The sequence below is a fragment of the Cibotium barometz genome, chromosome 48 (assembly GCF_041138505.1).
Source record: "Cibotium barometz isolate CiBa-2024 chromosome 48, ASM4113850v1, whole genome shotgun sequence".
Lineage (NCBI taxonomy): Eukaryota > Viridiplantae > Streptophyta > Polypodiopsida > Cyatheales > Cibotiaceae > Cibotium > Cibotium barometz.
Window position 1 is genome coordinate 12,234,735 of NC_141093.1, and position 21,564 is coordinate 12,256,298.

General features: G+C 46.1%; 1 protein-coding gene across 3 annotated transcripts in view; it reads left to right on the forward strand.

The window, feature by feature from the left end:
- Positions 1–274: 274 nt before the first annotated feature.
- LOC147610815 (protein ROOT HAIR SPECIFIC 17-like) overlaps positions 275–21,564 on the forward strand; it is a 54,606-nt gene continuing 33,316 nt past the window's right edge. For 2 of the 3 annotated variants that reach the window (XM_086785425.1, XM_086785426.1), the window contains exon 1: positions 360–674. In XM_086785425.1, coding sequence (XP_086641551.1) covers positions 504–674 — 171 coding nt within the window. In that variant the 5' untranslated portion in view covers positions 360–503. Of the gene's footprint in view, positions 675–21,564 lie in introns of all 3 variants that reach the window. The other variant, XM_086785427.1, reaches the window with a different exon arrangement.

Consider the following 21,564-nt stretch of genomic DNA (forward strand, 5'->3'; position numbering starts at 1 on the left):
ATTTTAACACAATAATGGGCGGGCAAGGTCCAGTTTGCACAAAGCGTGGGAAAAGCCTCTTACAGGCTACCCTAAGTAAACGTGTAAAGCAGGCGGCTTTTGTGAAGGTTGAAAAGTCGACACGTGTGTATCATGCCAAAGACAGAACGAGGGGTCAGCGACTAAGCGTAAACCCACAACCACACTCAACAGAAAGTGCGCGGTATCATCATCATCATCGTCACAGAGGCCAAAGACCGTTGGTACTTGATGAATCCTCCTGTTCAACCGACACACAGTTGAGATTCTTTGCAGTTAACTAGGCGATGAAGAAGAGAGAAGACTCAGGAGGGAATAGAGGTGCTATCACGGCCGCTTGCTTGAGGTGCTGCTTCTGCAGAAGTGTGCTGTTAAGATTTTATCAAAGAGCAGGTTTTTGAAGGGGGCTATGGACTTGGGGGCATGGCAGGGGCAAATGCAAGGGCGCATATTCATGATCATTTTCAGTAACCCCCCTCGTAGCCATGTCGCAACGCGGGCGATCTTCTCACACCAGGATGCTCCCGCTCGCTCCTGCTTCGTTCTCCAGACTCGTCATGCTCTGCGGATCCGTGTTGGTGGTGCTCTCTCTGCTTTCCTTCATCGCAGGGCCTCTTCTTGTCCTGCCTGAGCATTTTGCGGATCCGATATCTCAGGTAAAGGTTTTAACTTGGCAATTCTCCCACAGCTGATTTGTTGAGTGAAATGTAGATCATTTGTTGTTGGCTGATGAGAGAGAGAACAGCCGTTGGGGAGCCAATTTTCTGCTACTGCAGAGGCGGTGGGTTTTTCTAGCGGTCATACTACTGTGATGGATTAGGGTAAGGCAATCGACAAGCCTTTAAAATGGCGAGCAGCGGCAGCTACAAGCCTTTTCTCACAGGAAAAAGCTTCCCGATGGTGCCACCGCTCTCCTGTTTTTGTGTGACAACTGAGCTGTTCGTGAAAGAAATTCCCTCCTTGCTGAGAATGTGCAGCTAGGATCTGTCTTCCCTCGACTGGAAACCAGGGCGGTGGAGTTGGTGTGCAGAAGCTCACTTGGGGCTTTGGCGCCATGGGTTGAGTGCTAATAATAGCCAGGTCTAGTCTATAGGTGTAACATGTGGTGACCTTTTGGATGACTTTTTGGGGTCATAAAAGGCTGTTGAATCCAGACCAGCAGCAGGAATTCCTATAAAAGGGCACTTTAGAGTTCATTTTATGCATCTCCTCATCGCAGCTTCCTTGCACACATATGTGGTGAACACAACTGTGTGCTAACGTAATTCAGCCATTAACACAAGCTACAAGACAGAATTGACAAGAGCTGAAGAAGCACGGTAACAAGAAGAAATATGAAGCATTGAAAGCTTGGATCATCAAGGAGGTGAAAGATAGATTCATGGCAGATATCATGGCATGAAGGATAATGATCGTAGAGGGCTGAGGAGCAACCTGAGACCAAGAGCGTTGGTCAAAGTTAGGGAGGGCTTTCAAGATTGGAGCAGCTCTTGGGAGAGACGATCACATAAGAAGGTGTCTCCAAAGAGGCATCGTTGCCCGAAATGCAGTTGGCAAAGCCAAAACCCGAGGCATGCCGGAGGAGGATAAGGTTAGCCTAAGAGTTTCTGAAGACTCAAGAGTCTCTCCAAGTCCAATAAAAAGGAGGATGAGGCTACATCTCTTGTAGAAGATCCTGTAATTGAGCTAGTGAGCTTGGAGATTGAGACGGTGGACATGGAGCTGAGCCTTGAGTTGGACTGGAACATAAGTGGATCAAAGGTGTGTGATTTGTCCTATTACTCCAAGTTAGCAGAAGGTGATGTCATGTGCATTACACATGTTAGTGCCAGGTGGGCATGCTTCTTACTTGCAGCTGCCTTCTAGGCAAAGTGTGGCAAATTATGGCATGTTTGGGGCTGTTTTGGCCTAGAGATGCCTAGAGCATGGACCAACATATCTCATTCCTGTACGCATGGGTGTTGAAACCACTGGCTAGAAGACAATTCCCACCGCCCAAACACAACCATCTAGAGATCACTACGAAGCTGTGAATTAGCAAGTCAACTTGTTTGCATTAGTAGATAGGTATGCATAAGCAAGATCTAAGTTAAGTGGATGAGTGTGTCATTGAGAATCGCCTGTACCAACGTGAGATGAAGATCCCACTTTGATTGCTGATCATGGCGGTATGCTTTAAGCACATCGAAAGCCAACTGATTGTAAATCTCGGTTTGGCCATCGGTTTGGGGATGGAATGCATTGGACAATTGCAATTTGGTACCAAAGTTGTCGAACAGAGCTCGCCAGAAGTGAGATGTCAACTTTGGATCTCGATCTGAAGTAATGATCCGTGGGTGGCAAACCACAAGTTGGATACCAATGCCGGAGAAAACGCCGGGCTATATCTTCTGTTGTGGCTGTCTGCTTGCATGGTATAAGCATACAAAATAGTTTGAAATCACTTCAAGGCCAGGTGGTCTGTCTTCACAGTGCATTCCCTTCCATAAAGAAAAGGTTTCCATTGTTTCAAGGCTATGATAACCCCTAGTAACTCTCTGTCATAGACATAATAATTTTTTTCTACATCACTTAACTTTATGCTGTAATACGCCACGGGTCTGCCTTCTTGTTACAAGACTGCTTCTATGGCGAGATTATTGGCGTTGGTGATCACCTCGAAGGGATCATCCCATGATGCGAGTTTAAGGACTGGTGCTTCGGAAGCTGTCTTTTGCAAAGCAAAGAACACCTCCAAAGCCTTACCTATGAGACTGAAATTTTCTGTCCTCTAGTCTTCACTCCCTTGACCAAATGTGTCAATGGTGCTGTAAGGTTAGAAAACTGAACCATAGGTGAGCTATACGCTTGGCACAAGCCCATGAAGGAACGTATCTCTTGGGTTGTCTTCGGAACGTCCCAATCGAGAATTGCCTTTATCTTCTTAGGGTCAAGGCGAATTCCGTTGGAACTGATCACATAGCCTAGGTACTGGACTTCTTGAACTCCAAATATGCTCTTCTTTGCATTGATGTAGAGTTCGTTGCCTCACAAAATCTGCAAGACCTTCTGCACATTCTTCTCGTGCTGTTCTATAGTGGCAGAAAAAAGTCTTTGCAATCCCTGATCAGAGAGCCTGAACATTTGGTTGAGGCCTTGGGCCGCTGGGAATAGTACGCTAGAATTCCCGTTCTGCCTGTATCTCCAACCATTCGTGGCTAAGATCCTAAGTCTTCGAGTCAGCCTATTCTTTTTGAAGAATTTCGTTGCACTCACGGGCAAATTCCCCACCCGATCCAAATGAGTGGTACCGCTTGCTTCAATGGTGAGGATGGCGGCGATGGCCTTTATATAACAGACTATTAGATAATTCGTATGAAGAACCAAATTCATTTTGACTCCACTACGGTTAACATAACTGATGACAATCTTTTGCTTCTCTCTTCCTCTCTGTGCCCGGCCCGATGAAACCGGTGAGAGTTTCAGTTGGTAGCAGAAGCTAGACAATTGCTAGCGGCGGATTGACGTGGTCGCAATCATTCAACCTCCCCTTGCTATTCGAGTGGATGCACCCCACCCTTCCACTAGGCCAACGGGGACAGGACCAATGTAGAAGCTAATTTAATGATTGGTTAAGAAGCTATAAGAATCTCTTGATGCGTGCAAGAAGGTTCGGCATGCGGGGCTAGAAGCTCTTCCAAGACCTGTGGGAGCGGGGACACATGACCGGCCGGAACCTAGTGACCTTTAGTCCCAATCTATTTACTCAATTTACATACACTGATGAGTATGGCGAAGACTTGAGACATCATCTTGTTGAATTCCCTATCTCTTTCCCACTAGTGGACAGAATCGGCTGCACCATAGAGAAAGGGGAACATCTGGACATAAACTTTGTTTTTTCCACAAGGCAGTTTGCTACATACAGGCTGTATACAGAGTCTTCATCTATCCATCAGTACAGGACTGCATACAGGGTGATACAGCAGGCCATCATCTTTAACTCCTTTCTCATGCACAGAGGGTCTGCATACAGGGAAGGGCAGCTATTTGTCATTAACATCTTCTCATACACACACAAGTGGTTGGTAAACCCCCAAGTAACATAAGTGTGGGACCTGCTGAAGCTCTTCCTTGAATTCTTTTCTTGATACAAGTGCCTTGAAGAAGTATCCAAGACAAGGTACGTGCTAGAAAGGATGTTGCACACATATGTTTCAACTCATGATAGAAGACTAGATGAGCAAGGCTCTCTAGATGTATTCAGTCTAGTGTGAGGCTAGGAGGGTTTGTGAGATCCACATAGTTGGCTATGTGAGATTGGGCCCGTCCTGTGCCTTGGTCTTGGGCTTGGGCGGAGACTCTGGGTATTAATAAGGCCCTTTTTCATAACCCCATTGGGGGGGGGGACAAAGGTTTAAAACCATTCAAAACAAAAGAACCTTTTTTTGGGAGATCGTGGCCCTTTGGGGAAGGTGTTACTCTATTATTGGCGGGGGCTCCACTTAGGGAGGAGTCGGGCTGCAGCCAGGGACACGCTTTCTCTCTCTCTTTGGGGACTGGCGGGCTGCAGGAAGCACAAGGCTGGACTGCTCTCTCCCTCTTTGCAACAGGCCAGCAGGCTGGACTGCTCTCTCCCTCTTTGCAACAGGCCAGCGGGCTGAACTGCTTTTTCTCTCTCTTGCAAGGAGGCAGGGCTGGACTGCGCTCGCTCCCTCTCTCTCTCTCTCTCTCTCTCTCTCTCTCTCTCTCTCTCTCTGAGAACTGGCGGGCTGGGCTGCAGGGAGCGCAGGGCTGGACTGCAGGTTTTCCCACGCTTCTCTCCCTCTCTTTCGTGGAAGCAGGTGCTAGGCTGCAGGAAGCGCAGAACTGCAGGAGGACCAGAGGACTGAACAGGGCGTGAGAGGCTCTCTTGGAAAGGGGCGGACTGCAGGAAAAAACGGGGGGGAGGGGTGGGGTGCGCACACGTGGGGACAGCCGGCCTATGTTTTCTCTCTCTCTCTCTCTCTCTCTCTCTCTCTCTCTCTCATCGCTAGTAGTGGAAGATGGCGATGACGGCTATGGATACTCCAAACGTCTTGGGCTCACAGCTTCTCTTTCTTTCGGCTCATTGGCTGTTCGGGAGTGTTTCTCTCGGTCCTTTGTGTTAGGAAGGATTCGCAGCTCAAGAGGGCAGAAATAGGACAACTTGAGAGAGAGTTTTGGATGAGTTTGTGGACTTGTGTGGCTGTGTTTTCGGCTGTGAGTAAGGGCAATTTGGCTACGTTGTTCGAGACCTCATGAATGTATTTTCTTGGCATAAAGGGATGTAGGTTTGTGTATTGGAATTAGCACAAGACTGTGCGGGACTTCTATGCTGAGAAGATCAGAGGTTTGAACATCTCAAGGTTGATGTGTACGTACTGTACGTAATGTACGGTACATATTTGTACGTTGTTCCGTACAGATAAAATTTTTGTGTACGTAAAAATACGTACCATTGTAAAAAATATCAATCTATATGGCATTTCATATCAAAATAAACATAAAAAGATCCAAATACATTTTAAATTGTGAGATAGACCTACAAGACAATCTAATAAGGTCTTTGCTAATACGCATTTGATTAGTAATCACAAAACCCTTGCCGCACGTTGTAAAACTTGTTACTTCAGAAACCAAACATCAGATACCAAAACCAGTTTTCAATCAGAGATCAATCTTCAATCACCAATCACCTCTCTTAGCTCTATATAAACTGATGAATCAGTGTTTACACAACAAAAGTCTCGACTCTCATCCATGTTAAAAGGCTGCAAATGCATCAAAACAAACTGAATACAATGCACATACTACATAGCAAGCTGCAACACTACATCATAGAAATGTCCTCAAAAGGCCCATAAGGGCTAGTCCAGAGTCTAGACTCCACAGTGAAACGTGATCTAAGAGTCAAAACTCCTCATCAGATGATGATGATGACGATGCACCAGAAGAGAGCAAGTCCCCATCTGTCAGGACGTCGTCATACTCAGGCTCTGCCATCACGGGCACATGTGATGATGTGAAAGATGTATCATGAGATCCATGTGCTACATCATCATCTCCTGGCTCACTCTGAGTATGAATGAGAGTGACAGCCTCATTCGCCCGAGTCCGTTGCGTACGAACAGGCAGCTTCCCCCGACGAATGCTCCTCCGTCTAGCGCTCTCTGAATCTGCAGCCTCCTCACGCAAAGGTATCGCCAAAGCCCGTGCGCGTGACCTTGTGACACGGCGATCGATGCTCTCCAACTCTCTATGAAGGAGTTGTATAATATCTGCCTGCTCGTCTCTGACACGCTGCTCCACGTCGTCCTCAGTAGAGGTTGGCACCATCTTCACATGGGTCGGATCTGCTTGTGGAAAAGCAAAATCCGACAAGTCAGAACCACAAGAAATGACTTAATTATATTGAAATGTGTCAAAAGACGTACGACAGTTAAATATACCTGCTTGGGTGTCCCCAAAGCATGATGATTGCGGATCTTCGTGTGAACCAAGGAGTAGGCGCTCCAATTGCGCTCACAAGCACCAGCAGAACAATCCTACGATCACGAATCACGATACGATTTTGGAGTCAAAACCCTTAATGAATTAAACTTTAAAGATGGATGCAATTGTGAAAGAGTCAAGAGTACCTGCGAGAGGATTTGGAGAGCAAGATGAGTCAGCTTTGGAAGACCTTGTCTGCCATAGCTCTGCCACCACGTGAGAGAAAATTTTGTCGCCTCCTCTCTCAAAACCACCGCTCTAGCAAAGGATGGTCCTAGATTGTTCATAAATCTCACCATCTCTGCATCAACCTCAAGTTGCTCATCCTCATCGTACATTATGTTGATGTACTGGTCTTTCTGCGTGAGCAGAGTGCTCTCACTAAACAGCTCTGGCTTCTTGTAGAAGGGATGAAGCAATGCAGCCATCCCATGAATGGGACGGCTCATAAATGTCCATCGCCGCTCTACAATAGCCAGGATGTCACCCCGGCTACAAATTGACAAGCCAACATTCCAACAGTCATTATATAATATAACTTTAAACATATTGTTGCAATGTGCATATTATTTAATATTAATATAATCAGCCAAGAACAATATCCAAGTGTACACTCACCGAGACTCCGTCAATGTCGTACAGGCGGCAATATGGCGCTTCATCTCCATGAAGAGATGATACCTCTGTCCAAAAGGCCTCGTCAAGCACTTTCCGCTGAATGTATCTAGTGGCCTCTGTTTGCGCATGGTGCATAAACCTCCATTTCGGGTCCACCACAGTCTGTAGTAGTGGGTCCCGCAATCTAAAAAGCCTCTGCAAGACCAAGAACATATAAGAAAACCTGGTCTTCGAGGGTCGCACCGTATCAAGTGCACTATGGCTCCTGAAGATGGCCAAAGCCTGATGTTTTTTTCGGAAAAATGTAGTAATCTTCGTGGCATCTGCAACAGCAGGTTGCACCCATGGCAACTTTCCAATATCCTCCATCAGCAGGTCCAAGCAATGTGCAGCACAAGGAGTCCAAGCAATGCGAGGAAACTCGGCCTCGACCAATTCACCAATACGCTTGTAATTTGAAGCATTGTTTGTCACCACTTGGACCACATTCTCTGGCCCAACATCCAAAATTGCCTGTCTGATGTGGTGATAAATAAACTCAGCACTGATGGATTCTCCTGCCTTTCCTGCATCCACAGCCCGCAAGAAGTATGTGCCAAGACATGAGGACACCAAAATATTGATAATGTGTCGTCTACGCATATCACTCCAGCCATCAGATATGATGGTGCACCCAAAAGACTGCCATCCTGCCTTGACAGGTACCAATGCCTTGTCTATCAAGGCTTTCTGCTCTTCAAGCATCGTGGTACGCATTTTGTTATACTCCACCCCGGACCACGAGTTTGTGTGGCCAACCTCTGCTATGGCCCTCACCATTCTCTTCCATTTATCAGTCCTCAGTACATTGAAGGAGATGTTGCACTCCACAAGAGTGCAAGCAATCTTCATCTCAGCCACTTTTTGTCTCTCTTTCACCCACGAAAGAGATGACACACGTGAAGGCAAAGTACTCTGTCTCAGCACATGTGCATCATCATCCTCATCACCCTCCTGCATGACACGGGCCCTCTTTCTGTCCCCTGTAGGCTGGCTATCCTGTGTGGAAGAATCACCCATCTCCCCCACAAGCGCATCATGAAGTGCATCTTGAGTGTGCTGGCTGCCCCTTACCTTCTTTGAACCCTTTGCTGTTGATGAATTCTCAGCAATGAGCTTCTCTCTGATATCCTGCTTGCACCCACCACAATTGCCGGTGGTGCCAATACCTGTCAAGTGTATCACGACACGAGAAATTGTGCTCATGAGCTCGAAGTTGCAATACTTGCACTGCCATCTACGCTTGCCAGAACCAGCTTGGGTCGGCGTATTAATAAGACGGATGACATTGGTGTGCTCCTGCCAGTAGGGGTTGCATGGCTTCGGCATATTGGATCCTGGAAGCTGTGTGACACAAAGAAAGAGAGAGAGAGAGAGCTTAGGGCATACTCCAAAGGAAGAAAGAGAGAGAGAGAGAGAGGGAGAGCTTAGAGCATACTCCAAAGGAGGAAAGAGAGAGAGAGAGAGAGAGAGGGAGAGGGACTCGGGAGGGAGCGAGAGAGACGAGATTAATCATGTAGTACATTGGCCGCTCGCGGTTGAGAGAGAGAGAGAGAGAGAGAGAGAGAGAGAGTACAGTACGAGACAGAGATGCATCATGAGGGACCAAGGCCATGAGCGAGAGAGAGCGTGAGAATTACCTGGTTGCAATGTGCACAGTGTGCAGAGACAGAGCGAAACAGAGCATTGCAGGCGAAATTCCGAAATAAGCCCAAATTCGTACGTTGAAGGTCAAAAAGGGGTTTTTAAAAAAAATAAACGTACGGATCAATCCGTACGCGCACGGATCCGTACGGTATGATCCGTACGGTACGGATTGATCCGTACGTACGTACAACTGCAACCTTGGAACATCTTGGGCATGCTATTACTTTCAGCCATGTTTGGCCATGTTGTACTTAGTTGGGCTCTTCCTTGAATGTAAATAAAGAAATACCAAAAGGGGCGCCAAGCTTTTGGGGCCAACAGGTGTCGTTGTTTTCTTGTAGAAGCGCTCTAGTTCCCTTTTGTCTGTTTTCTTTGCTGACTTACAGCTGTGTTAGGGCGACAATTAGTCTACCGCACTTTGGTTTTCTTGTAGAAGCACTCTAGTTCCCTTTTGTCTGTTTTCTTTGCTGATTTACAGCTGTGTTAGGGCGACAATTAGTCTACCGCACTTTGGTTTCTACTGAAGGCCCGTTTCAAGGTTCCATTGCCGGGACCATCACCAACTTTCCCAAGAGGGTGAGCTCGTGGTTGTTTCGATGAAAGTCACTACTGTAAATTTCAGCAAGATGTTTGATCAAGAGGAAAACTATGACTATGAGGAAGAGGAAGAGGAAGAGCAGGAGACCACTCTTGAGAGGACCGAATCTGAGGATATACATGCAGAAGAATAGGCTGGAGTAGATGCACGTTATGAGGATGTAATGCAGCCAAAAGAGATGCCAAGTAAAGAGGAAGAGGATGCCCAATTCAAAGCCCGATTGGCAGGTGCAGTGGATGTGCTCATGCAGCTCACATAGAGTGTGAAGTTTGCTGAATATATGAGGGCCGCTTCTAAGCTTAAGAAGAAGAAGAAGAAGGTGCGTTCTAAGAACCCACCTCAGGTCAACAGTAGTGTTACCCCACTAGATCTTGCTTTTGGACAGTTTTCCAACATGCAAAACACTTATGGTGCTAACCCACAGAATTCCTTTTTCGGGCAGCCACCTATTCCACAGCAATCTTTGCATCCAGGCTATTTTGGTGGAGGTTCCATGTTCCAATCTATGACTGGGGGTTATCCTCAAGGACGCATGGGAATGCAAGGGAATTTTGGTGCTAGTTTTCAGCCCGGAAGGCAAGGAAACATGTATGGGGGCATGCAGCCCGGAATGCATAGTGGCATGTTTGGAAACATGGGAGGGTCAATAGAACTACATGGTATGCAGGGTGTGGGAACTGGTAGTGTTGACCCTAGTATGGGCATGAATGCAGGGGGTAGCAATCTTGTAAAGCCACTTCCTTACGATAATCTAATGCCTTTGGGTAAGGCGAAGGATTATAAGGAAGGGGGAGCTACAGTGAAATTTGACACCTTCAGTGGGGCAAAAGACAGGCTCAAGGCTCTTACCTTTTTACAACAGTTTGATATTGCTTTCTTTGGTGGCAATTACACTGAGTCCTCGAAAGTGAGAAAAGCTACGACTTTTCTCTACGGCAATGCATTGCAGTGGTGGTCCACTCTTCTCTTGTAGGGCATAGCACCATCTACTTTGGGTATAGTTTAAAGAGGTGTTCTCTTCTGTGTGGCTCACATCTACATTTGAGGTGGATGTAATGATAGCGTGGCATAAGTTGGATGCATCGAAGTGTGAGAATTTGGTGTATTACAAGAAGAAATTTTGGGAAGCTCGTACTCCTAGTTACTTCTTATCGTGCAGTGCCACGGTTTGAGCAGGTTGAGAAGTATTGTTGTGGGTTGCCCAAGGGAGCGCGTGACTATTGCATTAAGACCCGAGAAACAAATATGTCACAGATGATAGAGAATGCTATGACAGTAAATGCGTTACTCACTGGGGTTTCAACAGGATTTAAGGGCAGCACAAGCACTGGCAAGAAAACTGAGAAGTCAGTGCATGCACCTTGAATGCAACAGTGGTTGCAGAGAAGCGGCGTAAAATGTTACCAATGCCTAAGAGAAGTCCTGAGGAGAAGCAAGCTTTATTGGATGCCAAGAAATGCTTTTTTTGTACCAAAGAAGGACATATGTCTTTCAATTGTCCTAAGCGTAAGTCCAACAAGGACTCTGGCACTAAAGGGGAGCCCAAGCCTCAAAAACTGAAGCCTTTTGCAGGGTTAGTTCCTGATCTTGTTGGGGAGCAACCAGCTGGTGAGGAGACAGAGTTGTGAAGAGCATGGAGCAAGGTCAGAGATCAGATTCCTTTGATTTTCTTTGACGCAAGTGCTAGATGGTAAAGGCAGTTAAGGCTTTCTTTTATTGGCCAACCTTGAAAAGGGATATTGATGCTTTTGTTAGGGCATGCATAATATGCCAGAAGGTGAAATTTGACTGTCAGAAGACACCAGGGTTACTTCACCTATTCTAGATAGACCATGGGAGAGCATTGCCATGGATTTTATTTTTGATCTTCCAAGGACACAAATGGGGAATGATGGCATTTGGACTAGCATATGCAGGTTCAATATGCAAGCTCATTTCATTCCCGTGCGTAAGAAGATCAAAGCAGATCACATGGTGAAGTTGTTCATGACGAACATCTTCAAGTATTATGGCATGCCTTCGTCTATCATCAGTGACCGTGATCCAAGAATGACGAGTTTATTTTGGAGAGGGTTGTCTGACAACATGGGTACAACTCTCAAGTTTTCATCATCATTTCATCCATAGACAAATGGGCAATAAGAAGAGGCCAATTCCACAGTGTTAGATCTTCTCAAGTGCTATGTGTCAGAGCACAAGGAACAATGGGAAAAGTATCTTCCTTTGGCGGAGTTCGCTTATAACAACACCGTCCAAACCTCAACGGGCAAGGCGCCTTTTGAGATTGTGGAAGGAGGGAGAAGGTACCACCCATTTTGCACACAAAGGATAAGATCTTTCAAGCTGACCAGTATGTGGAGAGTATGGATGAAGCTTACAGGAGAGTTAAGTTGGCACTCCAAAGAACTCAACAAAAGCAAAAGAAGGCAGCAGATTGTCTCACAGACGTACATTAGAGTTTGCAGTGGGTAGGGTAAAGAGCGCGTATGCCCTAAGTTGAGCATGCGCTACTATGGACCTTTTCAAGTATTGGAAAAGATTGGTGAGGTGGCCTATCGTTTGAAGCTACTAAATCATTGGAGGATTCACAATGCATTCTATGTGTCTTCTTAGACGTTTCCGCTATGACGTGCGAGTACACTAGACGGGGACGCCCCCAGTGTGCTATGGTGTGCTGTCTGCTGTGACGAGTTGGTGTGGCGTGTGAACAGGTGATAAGTATTGCCCTTTTTGGCCTTTTCAAATGTAAAAATCCATTAAGTAATGTAAACCTTAATGTTTATAAGGTTGGGAATTCACACACATTTAAAACATTGGCTGGACACTTGATTTATTGTGGGTGTCCATTAGTTGATTTTTGATTAAGGCCTAAATTACAATTAAGATTAAGTATTGCATGTGAAACATCATCCCCTCCACACGTGGGTGGTGTGGGGTGGTTGATGGAAGGTAGGCGCCTCCTGGAACCCGCCTTGGTTTTGCTGCTGTGTGGAGAACACGGTTAGCTGCCTTGAATCCATCTTCTTTCAACCTGCCTGCTCTGCTGGTGTACCCAACTGAACCTGCTATTGTACCTGCCTGCAAGTACTGTACATGCTGCAGAGCTGTACCTGCCTGCTGCCGTGTATCAGTTGCTGCAGAATTGTACCCGCCTGCTGCCCAGTACCTGCAATACAGTACCCGCCTACAGGACCTGCTGCAAGCTGCCATCTCTGTACCTTCTGGCTGTCCTTTAGACCCACCTGCTGCCCTGTATCAGCTGCTGCAGAATTGTACCCGCCTGCTGCCCAGTACCTGCAATACAGTATCCGCCTACAGGACCTGCTGCAAGCTGCCATCTCTGTACCTTCTGGCTGTCCTTTAGACCCACCTGCTGCTGTTTTCTGTACCCGTCGGTTGCCAGCACTGTACCCGCCTATTGCTGTACTGTATCCGCCTGTCTACCAGCTATCTGTTGCTGCCTTGTACCTGCTCCAGTACCCGCCGGTTGCTGCCCTGTACCTGCTCCAGTACCCGCCTGGTGGTTGCTCCAATACCCGCCTGCGGTGGCTGCTCCTGCCAGTAGCAACTTGTGGCTGTTGCTGCCCTTGTGTTCCTCATCAGTACACACCGACTTCGGCTGTCTACACCGACCAAGACTACATTAAGGGGGGAGGATAGTTTCCTCACCTTACATTCCAAATTTGAAAATCTTTATCAGGTACTTGTTTCCTTCACCATGGAAGGCCACTGGGATAGTGACTTTTCCCATGATTACCCTAACCGCGTCCTCACATTTAGAGGAGCCAATGAAGGTCATGTGGGCATGAGGAAAACTGGGAGCAAAGCTGACTTGGGAGCACCAAGTATTACTCCCTCCGCGGTGCTTCACCTTGCCAGGCGTTAGTATGGGTGTGCCTGTTGGTGCACAGTCCCGGAAGATTAGTGAGGACAGGTGTTCACCCAGTGAAGGTGGGAGACTGCGTGTGATTTGGTCTACTCCAACAATTGATTCTTCATTGACAAAATCTTATTATTTTTCAGTTGTACTCACTTCATGTTATGGAGAAATCTGGCCTAGAGGCCTGTGAACACTTGTACATATAAATACTCCAAGAAATACAAACTGTATTGAGGGGGGGGGGGGGGCGGTCCTTTCCGGCCCCAGCGATGGTGTCAAGTGTTCTTTGTCATTTTCAGTTTTAATGTTGCTAATAATGTCCATTGTTTGTATTAGTTGAGTGATCTAAAAATGTGTATTTTATCTTCCGATTTGTAGGCCTCCTGTAGGGAGCGGTTACATTGGTATCAGAGCCAGATCGTCTCTCTTTCTCAAGAGGAGACACGGTGTTTTGAGATCGGAAGCAAACACAGACACTTGACTCAATGGACAGCCAAGGCAACCTTTTGAAAATGGATTGCAACCAGCTTATCGTTCGGGCATCAAATTGCACCCGAAACACACTCTTTAGCAGCTCATAGCATCTGCTCTTGCTACGGAGCAATTGGTGCTTAAAATTAAGCAGGAACAGGGAAGCTCTAAGGGCAAAGAGAGGGCTGTCCCAAACTTGCAACAAAAAGGTGGATAGCCACCTAAAAAGAGCTTTCGGGAAGCCCAAAAGGGAGGTAAAGCTGAAAATATCCCATCCAAGGACATTGGAACAAAGAAGAACAAGTTTGGCTTGACCCCCGAGCAAAGGGAGCAATATGCCAAAGAGGGGAAACGCTTTTCTTGTGGTAGTAACGAGCACATGTTTAGGCAATGCCCTACCTGCAAGCAAAAGCATGAAGATGAGCCACCAAAGGCAAATGTGCATGCCATACCCGATGTGCAGGGTACCACTGAGCATGATGGCGAGTGGTATGCAAAGCTTGGGAACAAATCAAGGATCAGCCCGTCTTATTCATGTTTGATGATCGTGCAACAGATAAATCATCTCTACACAGATGGCAGCCGCCTTGGGCATAGAGATTGGGAACATGGGACCCCAAATTGAAGCAGAGGCAGCTTTTGTTGGCAAAGAGGTGTAGGTCACTTCTCTTATCGGAAAGTTGCGCATTCATATACAGGGTTATTTGGATCATGAGCATTTCTTGATTGCCCCACTCAATGGATGTGATTTATTACTTGGCAAGCCTTGGCATCATAGGCTTGAGCCCCATAAAGAATATAAAACCAACATGATCACTTTTATGCATAGAGGCCGCATGCATGTTATTGATGCTGGCAAGGAAGAGGATTCTATCCCAGTTCTCTCTGACATCGAAATTAATAAGGCAATGAAAAAGAGTCTTTCCGCGTACTTGGTTTTTGTTCGTGACAAAATTGAACAAAGTAATGTGAATGTGGATGTATTGACTCAAGATAGGCTGAATTTTCTTAATGTATATAAAGATTGTTTTGCCGATGCATTGCCAGGAGAACTACCACCTCGAGGATCATCGCATAGATCTTGTGCCGGGTAGTTCCCCACCTAACAAACCCGCACATCGTGTGAGTGCCGCACAACAAGAGGAGATCATGAAGCAGGTTATGAGCTTTTAGAAAAGGGTTTGGTTCAGCCAAGCTCCTCACCTTTTTGTTCTCCCGTGCTTCTTGTACAACAGAAGGATGGATCTTTCCGCATGTGCGTGGATTATCGATCTCTAAACAAGCACACCATCAAGAACAGGTTCCCAATCCCACGCATAGATGACATCTTGGATAAGCTTGATGGTTCGGCTTGTTTTAGCCGTATAGATTTGAAGAGTGGTTACCACCAGATTCGTGTGGTACCCCACGATGTCCATAAAACTACATTCAGGACAGCTTTTGGATTGTATGAATTCTTGGTAATGCCTTTTGGCCCTTACCAATGGCCCGGCAACATTCAATTGTATGATGGACAGGATATTTCAACCCCATCGTAAGTTTACAGGTGTATTCTTTGATGATATCTTGGTTTTCTCCAAGAATCAGGAGGAGCATAAGACTCATTTGGCTACAGTGTTTGAAGAGTTACGTAACCATGAACTCTTCATAAATGCTAAGAAAAGTGAGTTCTTCCTCTCAGAGATACACTATTTAGGGCACATCGTATCCAAAGAGGGTGTAAGAATGGACCTTGCTAAAATTGAAACCATTCGGAATTGGCCAGAGTTGCAAAATGTACATCAAGTGCGTAGCTTTCTTGGGTTGTGTTCATACTATAGGTGATTCATAAGGCATTTCGCCAAGATTGCCTCGCCATTGCATGATCTTACAAAGAAGAAAGCCACCTTCAAATGGACTTCGAATGAGCAAGATGCTTTCTTGCAACTCAAAAATGCTATCATTTGTGGACCCGTGTTGATTGTTCCCGACTTGCAAAAGCCATTCACTGTGGAATGTGATGCATGTGGGAATTGTATAGGGCCTGTCCTAAATCAAGAGGATCATGCAGTTGCTTCAGCCGATGAGTATGTGCGTGACTTGGATGTAGCCTTTGCGTAGGTGCGGACAGCCATTGCAAGGTCACAAGACAAGCATAAGAGGGCTGCTGACAAGCATGGAAGGAACATGCAAGTCAAGAAAGGTGATTGGGTATTGCTGAAATTTGAGAAAGCTAGGCTTCGGAAGAGGCCAGGACGAGAGGGATCATATCCAAAGCTTTCTACTCGATATTATGGACCCTTCAAAGTGGTTGACAAGATCAATGAAGTGTCCTATAGGCTTGCTTTACCCAATCATTGGAAGATTCACAATGCTTTTCACATGAGTCTTTCACGGAAGTATGTGGGACCAGTTCCGGAAGAGCCTGTCACAGACGATCCGCCCGAGATTGATGAGCTTGAAGAGATCCTCCAGCCAGAGCAGATTGTATTTCACAAGAGAGAAAGCTACCACATGGGAAGCTTTCCAGGAGATACCTTGTGAAATTTAAGAACTACTTACCCATTGATGAGGATTATTTCGTTGACTACCTGCAGCTTTTGCAGGCATATCTTGAGGCTTTTCAATTGAGGTCAACTGTTTAGAAGCCGGGGAAGATGTCACCATTTGGTCCATCTCCATTTTTGGAGCCTCTTCTATGGGATTGTCACTCCATAGAGCGGCCATATTTGTACCATGTTCACATGTGGCTAGGCCAGTGCCTCATGTGAAAGAGTCAGTTATATTTTGTCACATGGACGGGAACCAGTTTTGTGCCACCCGTGTGTGACCAGTATTGTGCCATATGGACGGGAGCATGTTTGTTGCCATCCGTGTATGACCAGGATCTCGTCTTATCCATGGGACTGTCACTCCATGGTAGGATTGATATTTGTGCCGGGCTTTGTCTACGGGACTGTCACTCCATAGGAAGGTCCGTGCCATGATGTGTGTTTTGCCTATGGGACTGTCACTCCATAGGAAAACGAGGACTTCACATTTCTGTCGTGCCAGTTTTGTGCCCGACAAGAAATCCTTGTACAAGTTTAATGAAAGGGAGATTTCGTCCATTACATATACACATGCATTTATGTTTGCATGCATAAACTTGTTTTCGCATGACTTGTTTTCGTGTGTTTGCTTGCTATGACATGCTAGTACACTGGGACGGGGACGCCCCCAGTGTACCGTGGTGTGCTGTCTGCTAACGAGTTGGTGTGGCGTGTGAACAGGTGGTAAGTATTGCCCTTTTTGGCCTTTTTAAATGTAAAAATCCATTAAGTAATGTAAACCTTAATGTTTATAAGATTGGGAGTTCACACACATTTAAAACATTGGCTAGACACTTGATTTATTGTGGGTGTCCATAATTTTTGATTAAGGCCTAATCACAATTAAGATTTAAGTATTGCATGTGAAACATCATCCCCTCCACACGTGGGTGGTGTGGGGTGGTTAATGGAAGGTAGGTGCCTCCTGGAACCCGCCTTGGTTTTGCTGCGTTGGAGAATACGATTGGCTGCCTTGAATCCATCTTCTTTGTCAAATCCCCATAGGATCTCCTCGTAGAACGCCCGTGGTACAAGACTCGAAACCTTGTAAACAAACCAAACAAACGTGAAGGGGGTGCAGGCCTGACTCACCTCCCAACCTTGACAGCCATGGGCAAGCCCACAAGTCTTGGCTATCCCCACCGAGCCACGAGCTGAGCTAACTAGATGAACGTACCGACCAATCTCTATCTCGTGACGTCCCATACCGCCACGAAGCTACACTCGCGGGCCTCAAGATTGTTGTCGGCCTCGGCTGCATAAAGCAGGTGCACGTCTGCACTAGATCCAGGCTCCTGACCATAGAGCTCTCACAAAGACACGCGAGACTCTATGAACTAATGACTAACCTTGGCCACCCTTTTATAGGCTCTTGGCCGGTCATCGGGCGTCCACACTTGGGCACCCGCCCGTCCATACTTGGGGGCCCGCTCGTTAGTCTATCCCTAACTCAGCTCGCCAATCAGCCTGCCTAGCTTCAAGCTTCCCCAAACCTCAAAGCTAGTCTTGTGTGCATGTAGCACAAGGTAGATACACACTGTGCACATGACAATACTCCCCTTTCTCTAAGAGCTCACTCCTGAGCTCACTAAAAAGCTAGGGTAATCTCTCTGAAGAGTAGACAATGTCTCCCATGTAGCGTCCTCCTCAACACGATCCTTCCACTTGATCTTGTATTCCGTGATAAGCGTATTACGCAATCGTCTTTCACGAAATCCAAGAATCTTTTCAGGTTTGTGTGAAACAAATGTCATATCCTCGACATCTATGATTTCTTGAGAAGTAACCAACTAGTCAGTTCCACCCAATACTTCCTTAAGTCTACTGACATGAAATACAGGATGAACTTTCACATGAGAAGACAAATCCAATTCATATGCGACTGAACCAATCCGTCGTGTAATACGAAATGGTCCACAATATCTAGGGGATAATTTTGGAGATCGACCTGTCTGTAAAGTCTTAGAATCTTTGGAAACTCGCAAATACACCATCGTTCCTTCAGAGAACTCTCTGGGTGAACGATGTCTATTAGAATAAAATCTGTCTCAGTCTTGAGCACTTCTAATAGATTCCTTCGCAACTTGTAACATTTCTTGCATATCTTGCAAAAAATTACGTGCTGCATCATGTTGAAGTCCTGAGAATCCCACTGTAACAGGTGATCTAGGTTGAAAACCATACATAAGCATGAAAGGACTAAAACCTGTACTCGTATGTTTAGTACTGTTATATGCAAATTCTAACATAGGAAGATAATCCTCCCATGAACTCTGTCTTTTGGAGACATATGCTCGAAGCATGTCCTCCAAAATTTGATTAACTCTTTCAGTCCGCCCATCAGATTGAGGATGGTGTGAGGAACTCAAATTCAAAGTTGTTTCCAACTTCTCAAAAACAAGTTTCCAAAAATCACTCGTAAACTTAGAGTCCCTATCACTGACTATGTCCTGCGGTAACCCGTATAGTCTAAACAATTGCTCGATAAACTGCCTTGCTAATTACATAGCTGTAATGGTCTTTCGGGTCGGTAAAAATCTAGCCATTTTTGTCAAGCGATCTACCACAACCCAAATAGAATCGTGGCCTTGATGTGTTCTTGGCAATCCGGTAATAAAATCCATGGAAATACTTTCCTATTTATTACCTGGGATTTGCAAAGGATGCAACAACCCAACCTGTCTAAAGCGTTTAGCTTTATTTGCTTGACAAACTTGACACTTGAGAACATAATCTTCTACATACCCTTTCATCTTTGGCCAATAAAAAGTGTGTTTCACTAACGATAATGTCCTGTGTACCCCAGGGTGTCTAGCAGAAGGGGCGTCGTGATACTCCTTAAGAATCTTGGACCTAATGTCCGAGATCTGTGGTACACAAAATTTGTCATTATGGAATAGTAAACCATTCCGAATCATCCACTGACCTCGTGCAGCCTGAATGGTAGGTTGCTCAATCATTGAGTCTTGGTCAATCAATGAGCTTCCGTCCTGGATCTTTTGCCAAAATGGACCAAAATAACTATCAATCCTGCAAAGCCCTCTCAATGACTGAAATAAGTCAGTAGAAATCTTGGTGAACGACAAAGTATTCACCTCTCTAATTCGACTAAGCGCATCTGCGACACTATTCATGGACCCTTTTCTATAACGAATCTCAAAATTAAAATCTTGCATTAATTCAACCCAACGAGCGTTTCTTCCTCTTAAATCATCAGCATCACACACATACTTGATTGACTGATGATCAGTCAAGACCACAAACTTGGAGCCATATAAATAATGTCTCCAAACCTTGAGAGCGTGAATCACAGCATAAAGCTCTTTCTCAAGAGTTGGCCAACAAAATTGAGTGTCATCTAGCTTTTTACCTTCAAAAGCAACAAGTCTACTGTCCTGAAATAGAGCAGCCCCGATTGCATAGTCACTGGCATCAGTTTCAAGAACATAAGGCCGACTAGGATTGGGTAATGCTAAGATAAGTGCTTCCTTGACTTTATCTTTCAAAAGTCTGAAGGCCATATCCAGATCGTTATTCCAAGTGATAGGCTGATTTGACTTACGTCCATGACCTTTCAATCGGTAGTGTGAGCTGAGAGTACTCCCGCAGAGATTTCCGAAGAAAAACAACAAAACCGAGAAAAGAACAAAGTTGTTTCACTGTTCGCAGTATAGGCCAGGCCAGAACCTTCTGAACTCGGTTATAGTCAATGCTCAATCCATCTCTAGTGATCTTGTGTCCCAAGTAAATGATGTCTGTCATGAAAAACTCACATTTACTTAATTTAGCATATAGTCGATTCTGTCTTAAAATAGTTAAGACAATTGTGAGTTGTCTAATGTGATCCTCAAGAGTACGACTATATATCAAAATATCATCCAGGAACACAACCACAAATTTTCCCAAATGTTCACGAAAAAGATCGTTCATCATTTGCTGGAAAGTGGCTGGAGCATTGGTTAACCCAAAAGGTAATACGAGAAATTCGTAATGGCCATACCTAGTCCGAAAGGCGGTTCTTTCGATATGCCTTTCATGAATACGTATCTGGTGATAGCCAGTACGTAAATCTATCTTCGTGAAATATTTAGCTCTCGCTAACCGGTCAATCAGGTCATCTGATCTAGGGAGAGGATAACGATTCTTAATTGTCATCTTGTTCAATCTCTTGTAATCTATACACATTCTCCAGGTGTTGTCCTTCTTTCTCCTAAGCAACACAGGTGCACCCCAAGGTGATTTACTTGGACCGATCTGGCCCATCTCCAAATAATCTTCGAGTTGTTTTGTAACTCGCGGCGGTGCCCGGGGGACTAGGGCCTTTGACACACTTGTTGATACCATCAATGCATATTAAAACAATTTTTTTTTTTCCGAGAAAAGATCCTTTCATTAGTTATATAAAAACGCCCGTAGGGCTACAAAAGATCTCTCCTGCTCATAAGAGAAACAGAGCAGTGAATACAGCAAGGCAGCCCGGGAGACTCTCCCTAGGTGTTGCAAAATACAAGCATCCGTACTAAGGACTGAGGGGCTAAATCATACAATAGGGGGGGGGAATAGCCAAACAGGTGGCCTATAATGCCAACGGGGGGATCCCGTGTGTAAGGTGTAGAAGGGGCCGCTGCGCCAGGTGGTGTGAAAGGCCTGGCGCTGCAAGATCGCCTCGTCCGAGTCGCCCCGGATGCGGTCGTACTGTCCTCGCAGGGTGTGGATCAACTCCTGCCAAATCCCCGTACAGTCTCTGCTGGTGGCTCCAGTCTCCCCTCAAAGGCCGTGAAACACCGGGCCCTCTAGGTGAACCAGATGGTGAGGCTCCTGAGGAGCTCCCATCGTAAATCCCTCTCCTGTGTCCAGCTGGCGGATGAGAAATCCGGTGCCGGAACCAGGCGAGGCTGGTCCCTAATGAATCTGATGGCCTGACTGTCCTGCTCCATCTCATAGCCCATAGCAGGCCCCGACGAAGTCGACCAAGCAGTGGCTTCCCACGTAAACATACCCTCTGGAGAGAGGGGGGCCAGAATACGCAGCATCTGCAGCCAAATCTGCTGCGCCTGAGGGCAATCCCAAAGGCAATGTCTCTGTGTCTCCATAGGGTGGCCGCATCGGACGCAGGCCGCCGGAAGACCGCTGTAAACAAGCCAGGTGCCAACTGTTGAGCCCCTGTGGGCGACCAGCCACTGGAAAGTCGAGATCCAGCGGGCCTATCGACTAGCCCAGAGCCAAGCCCA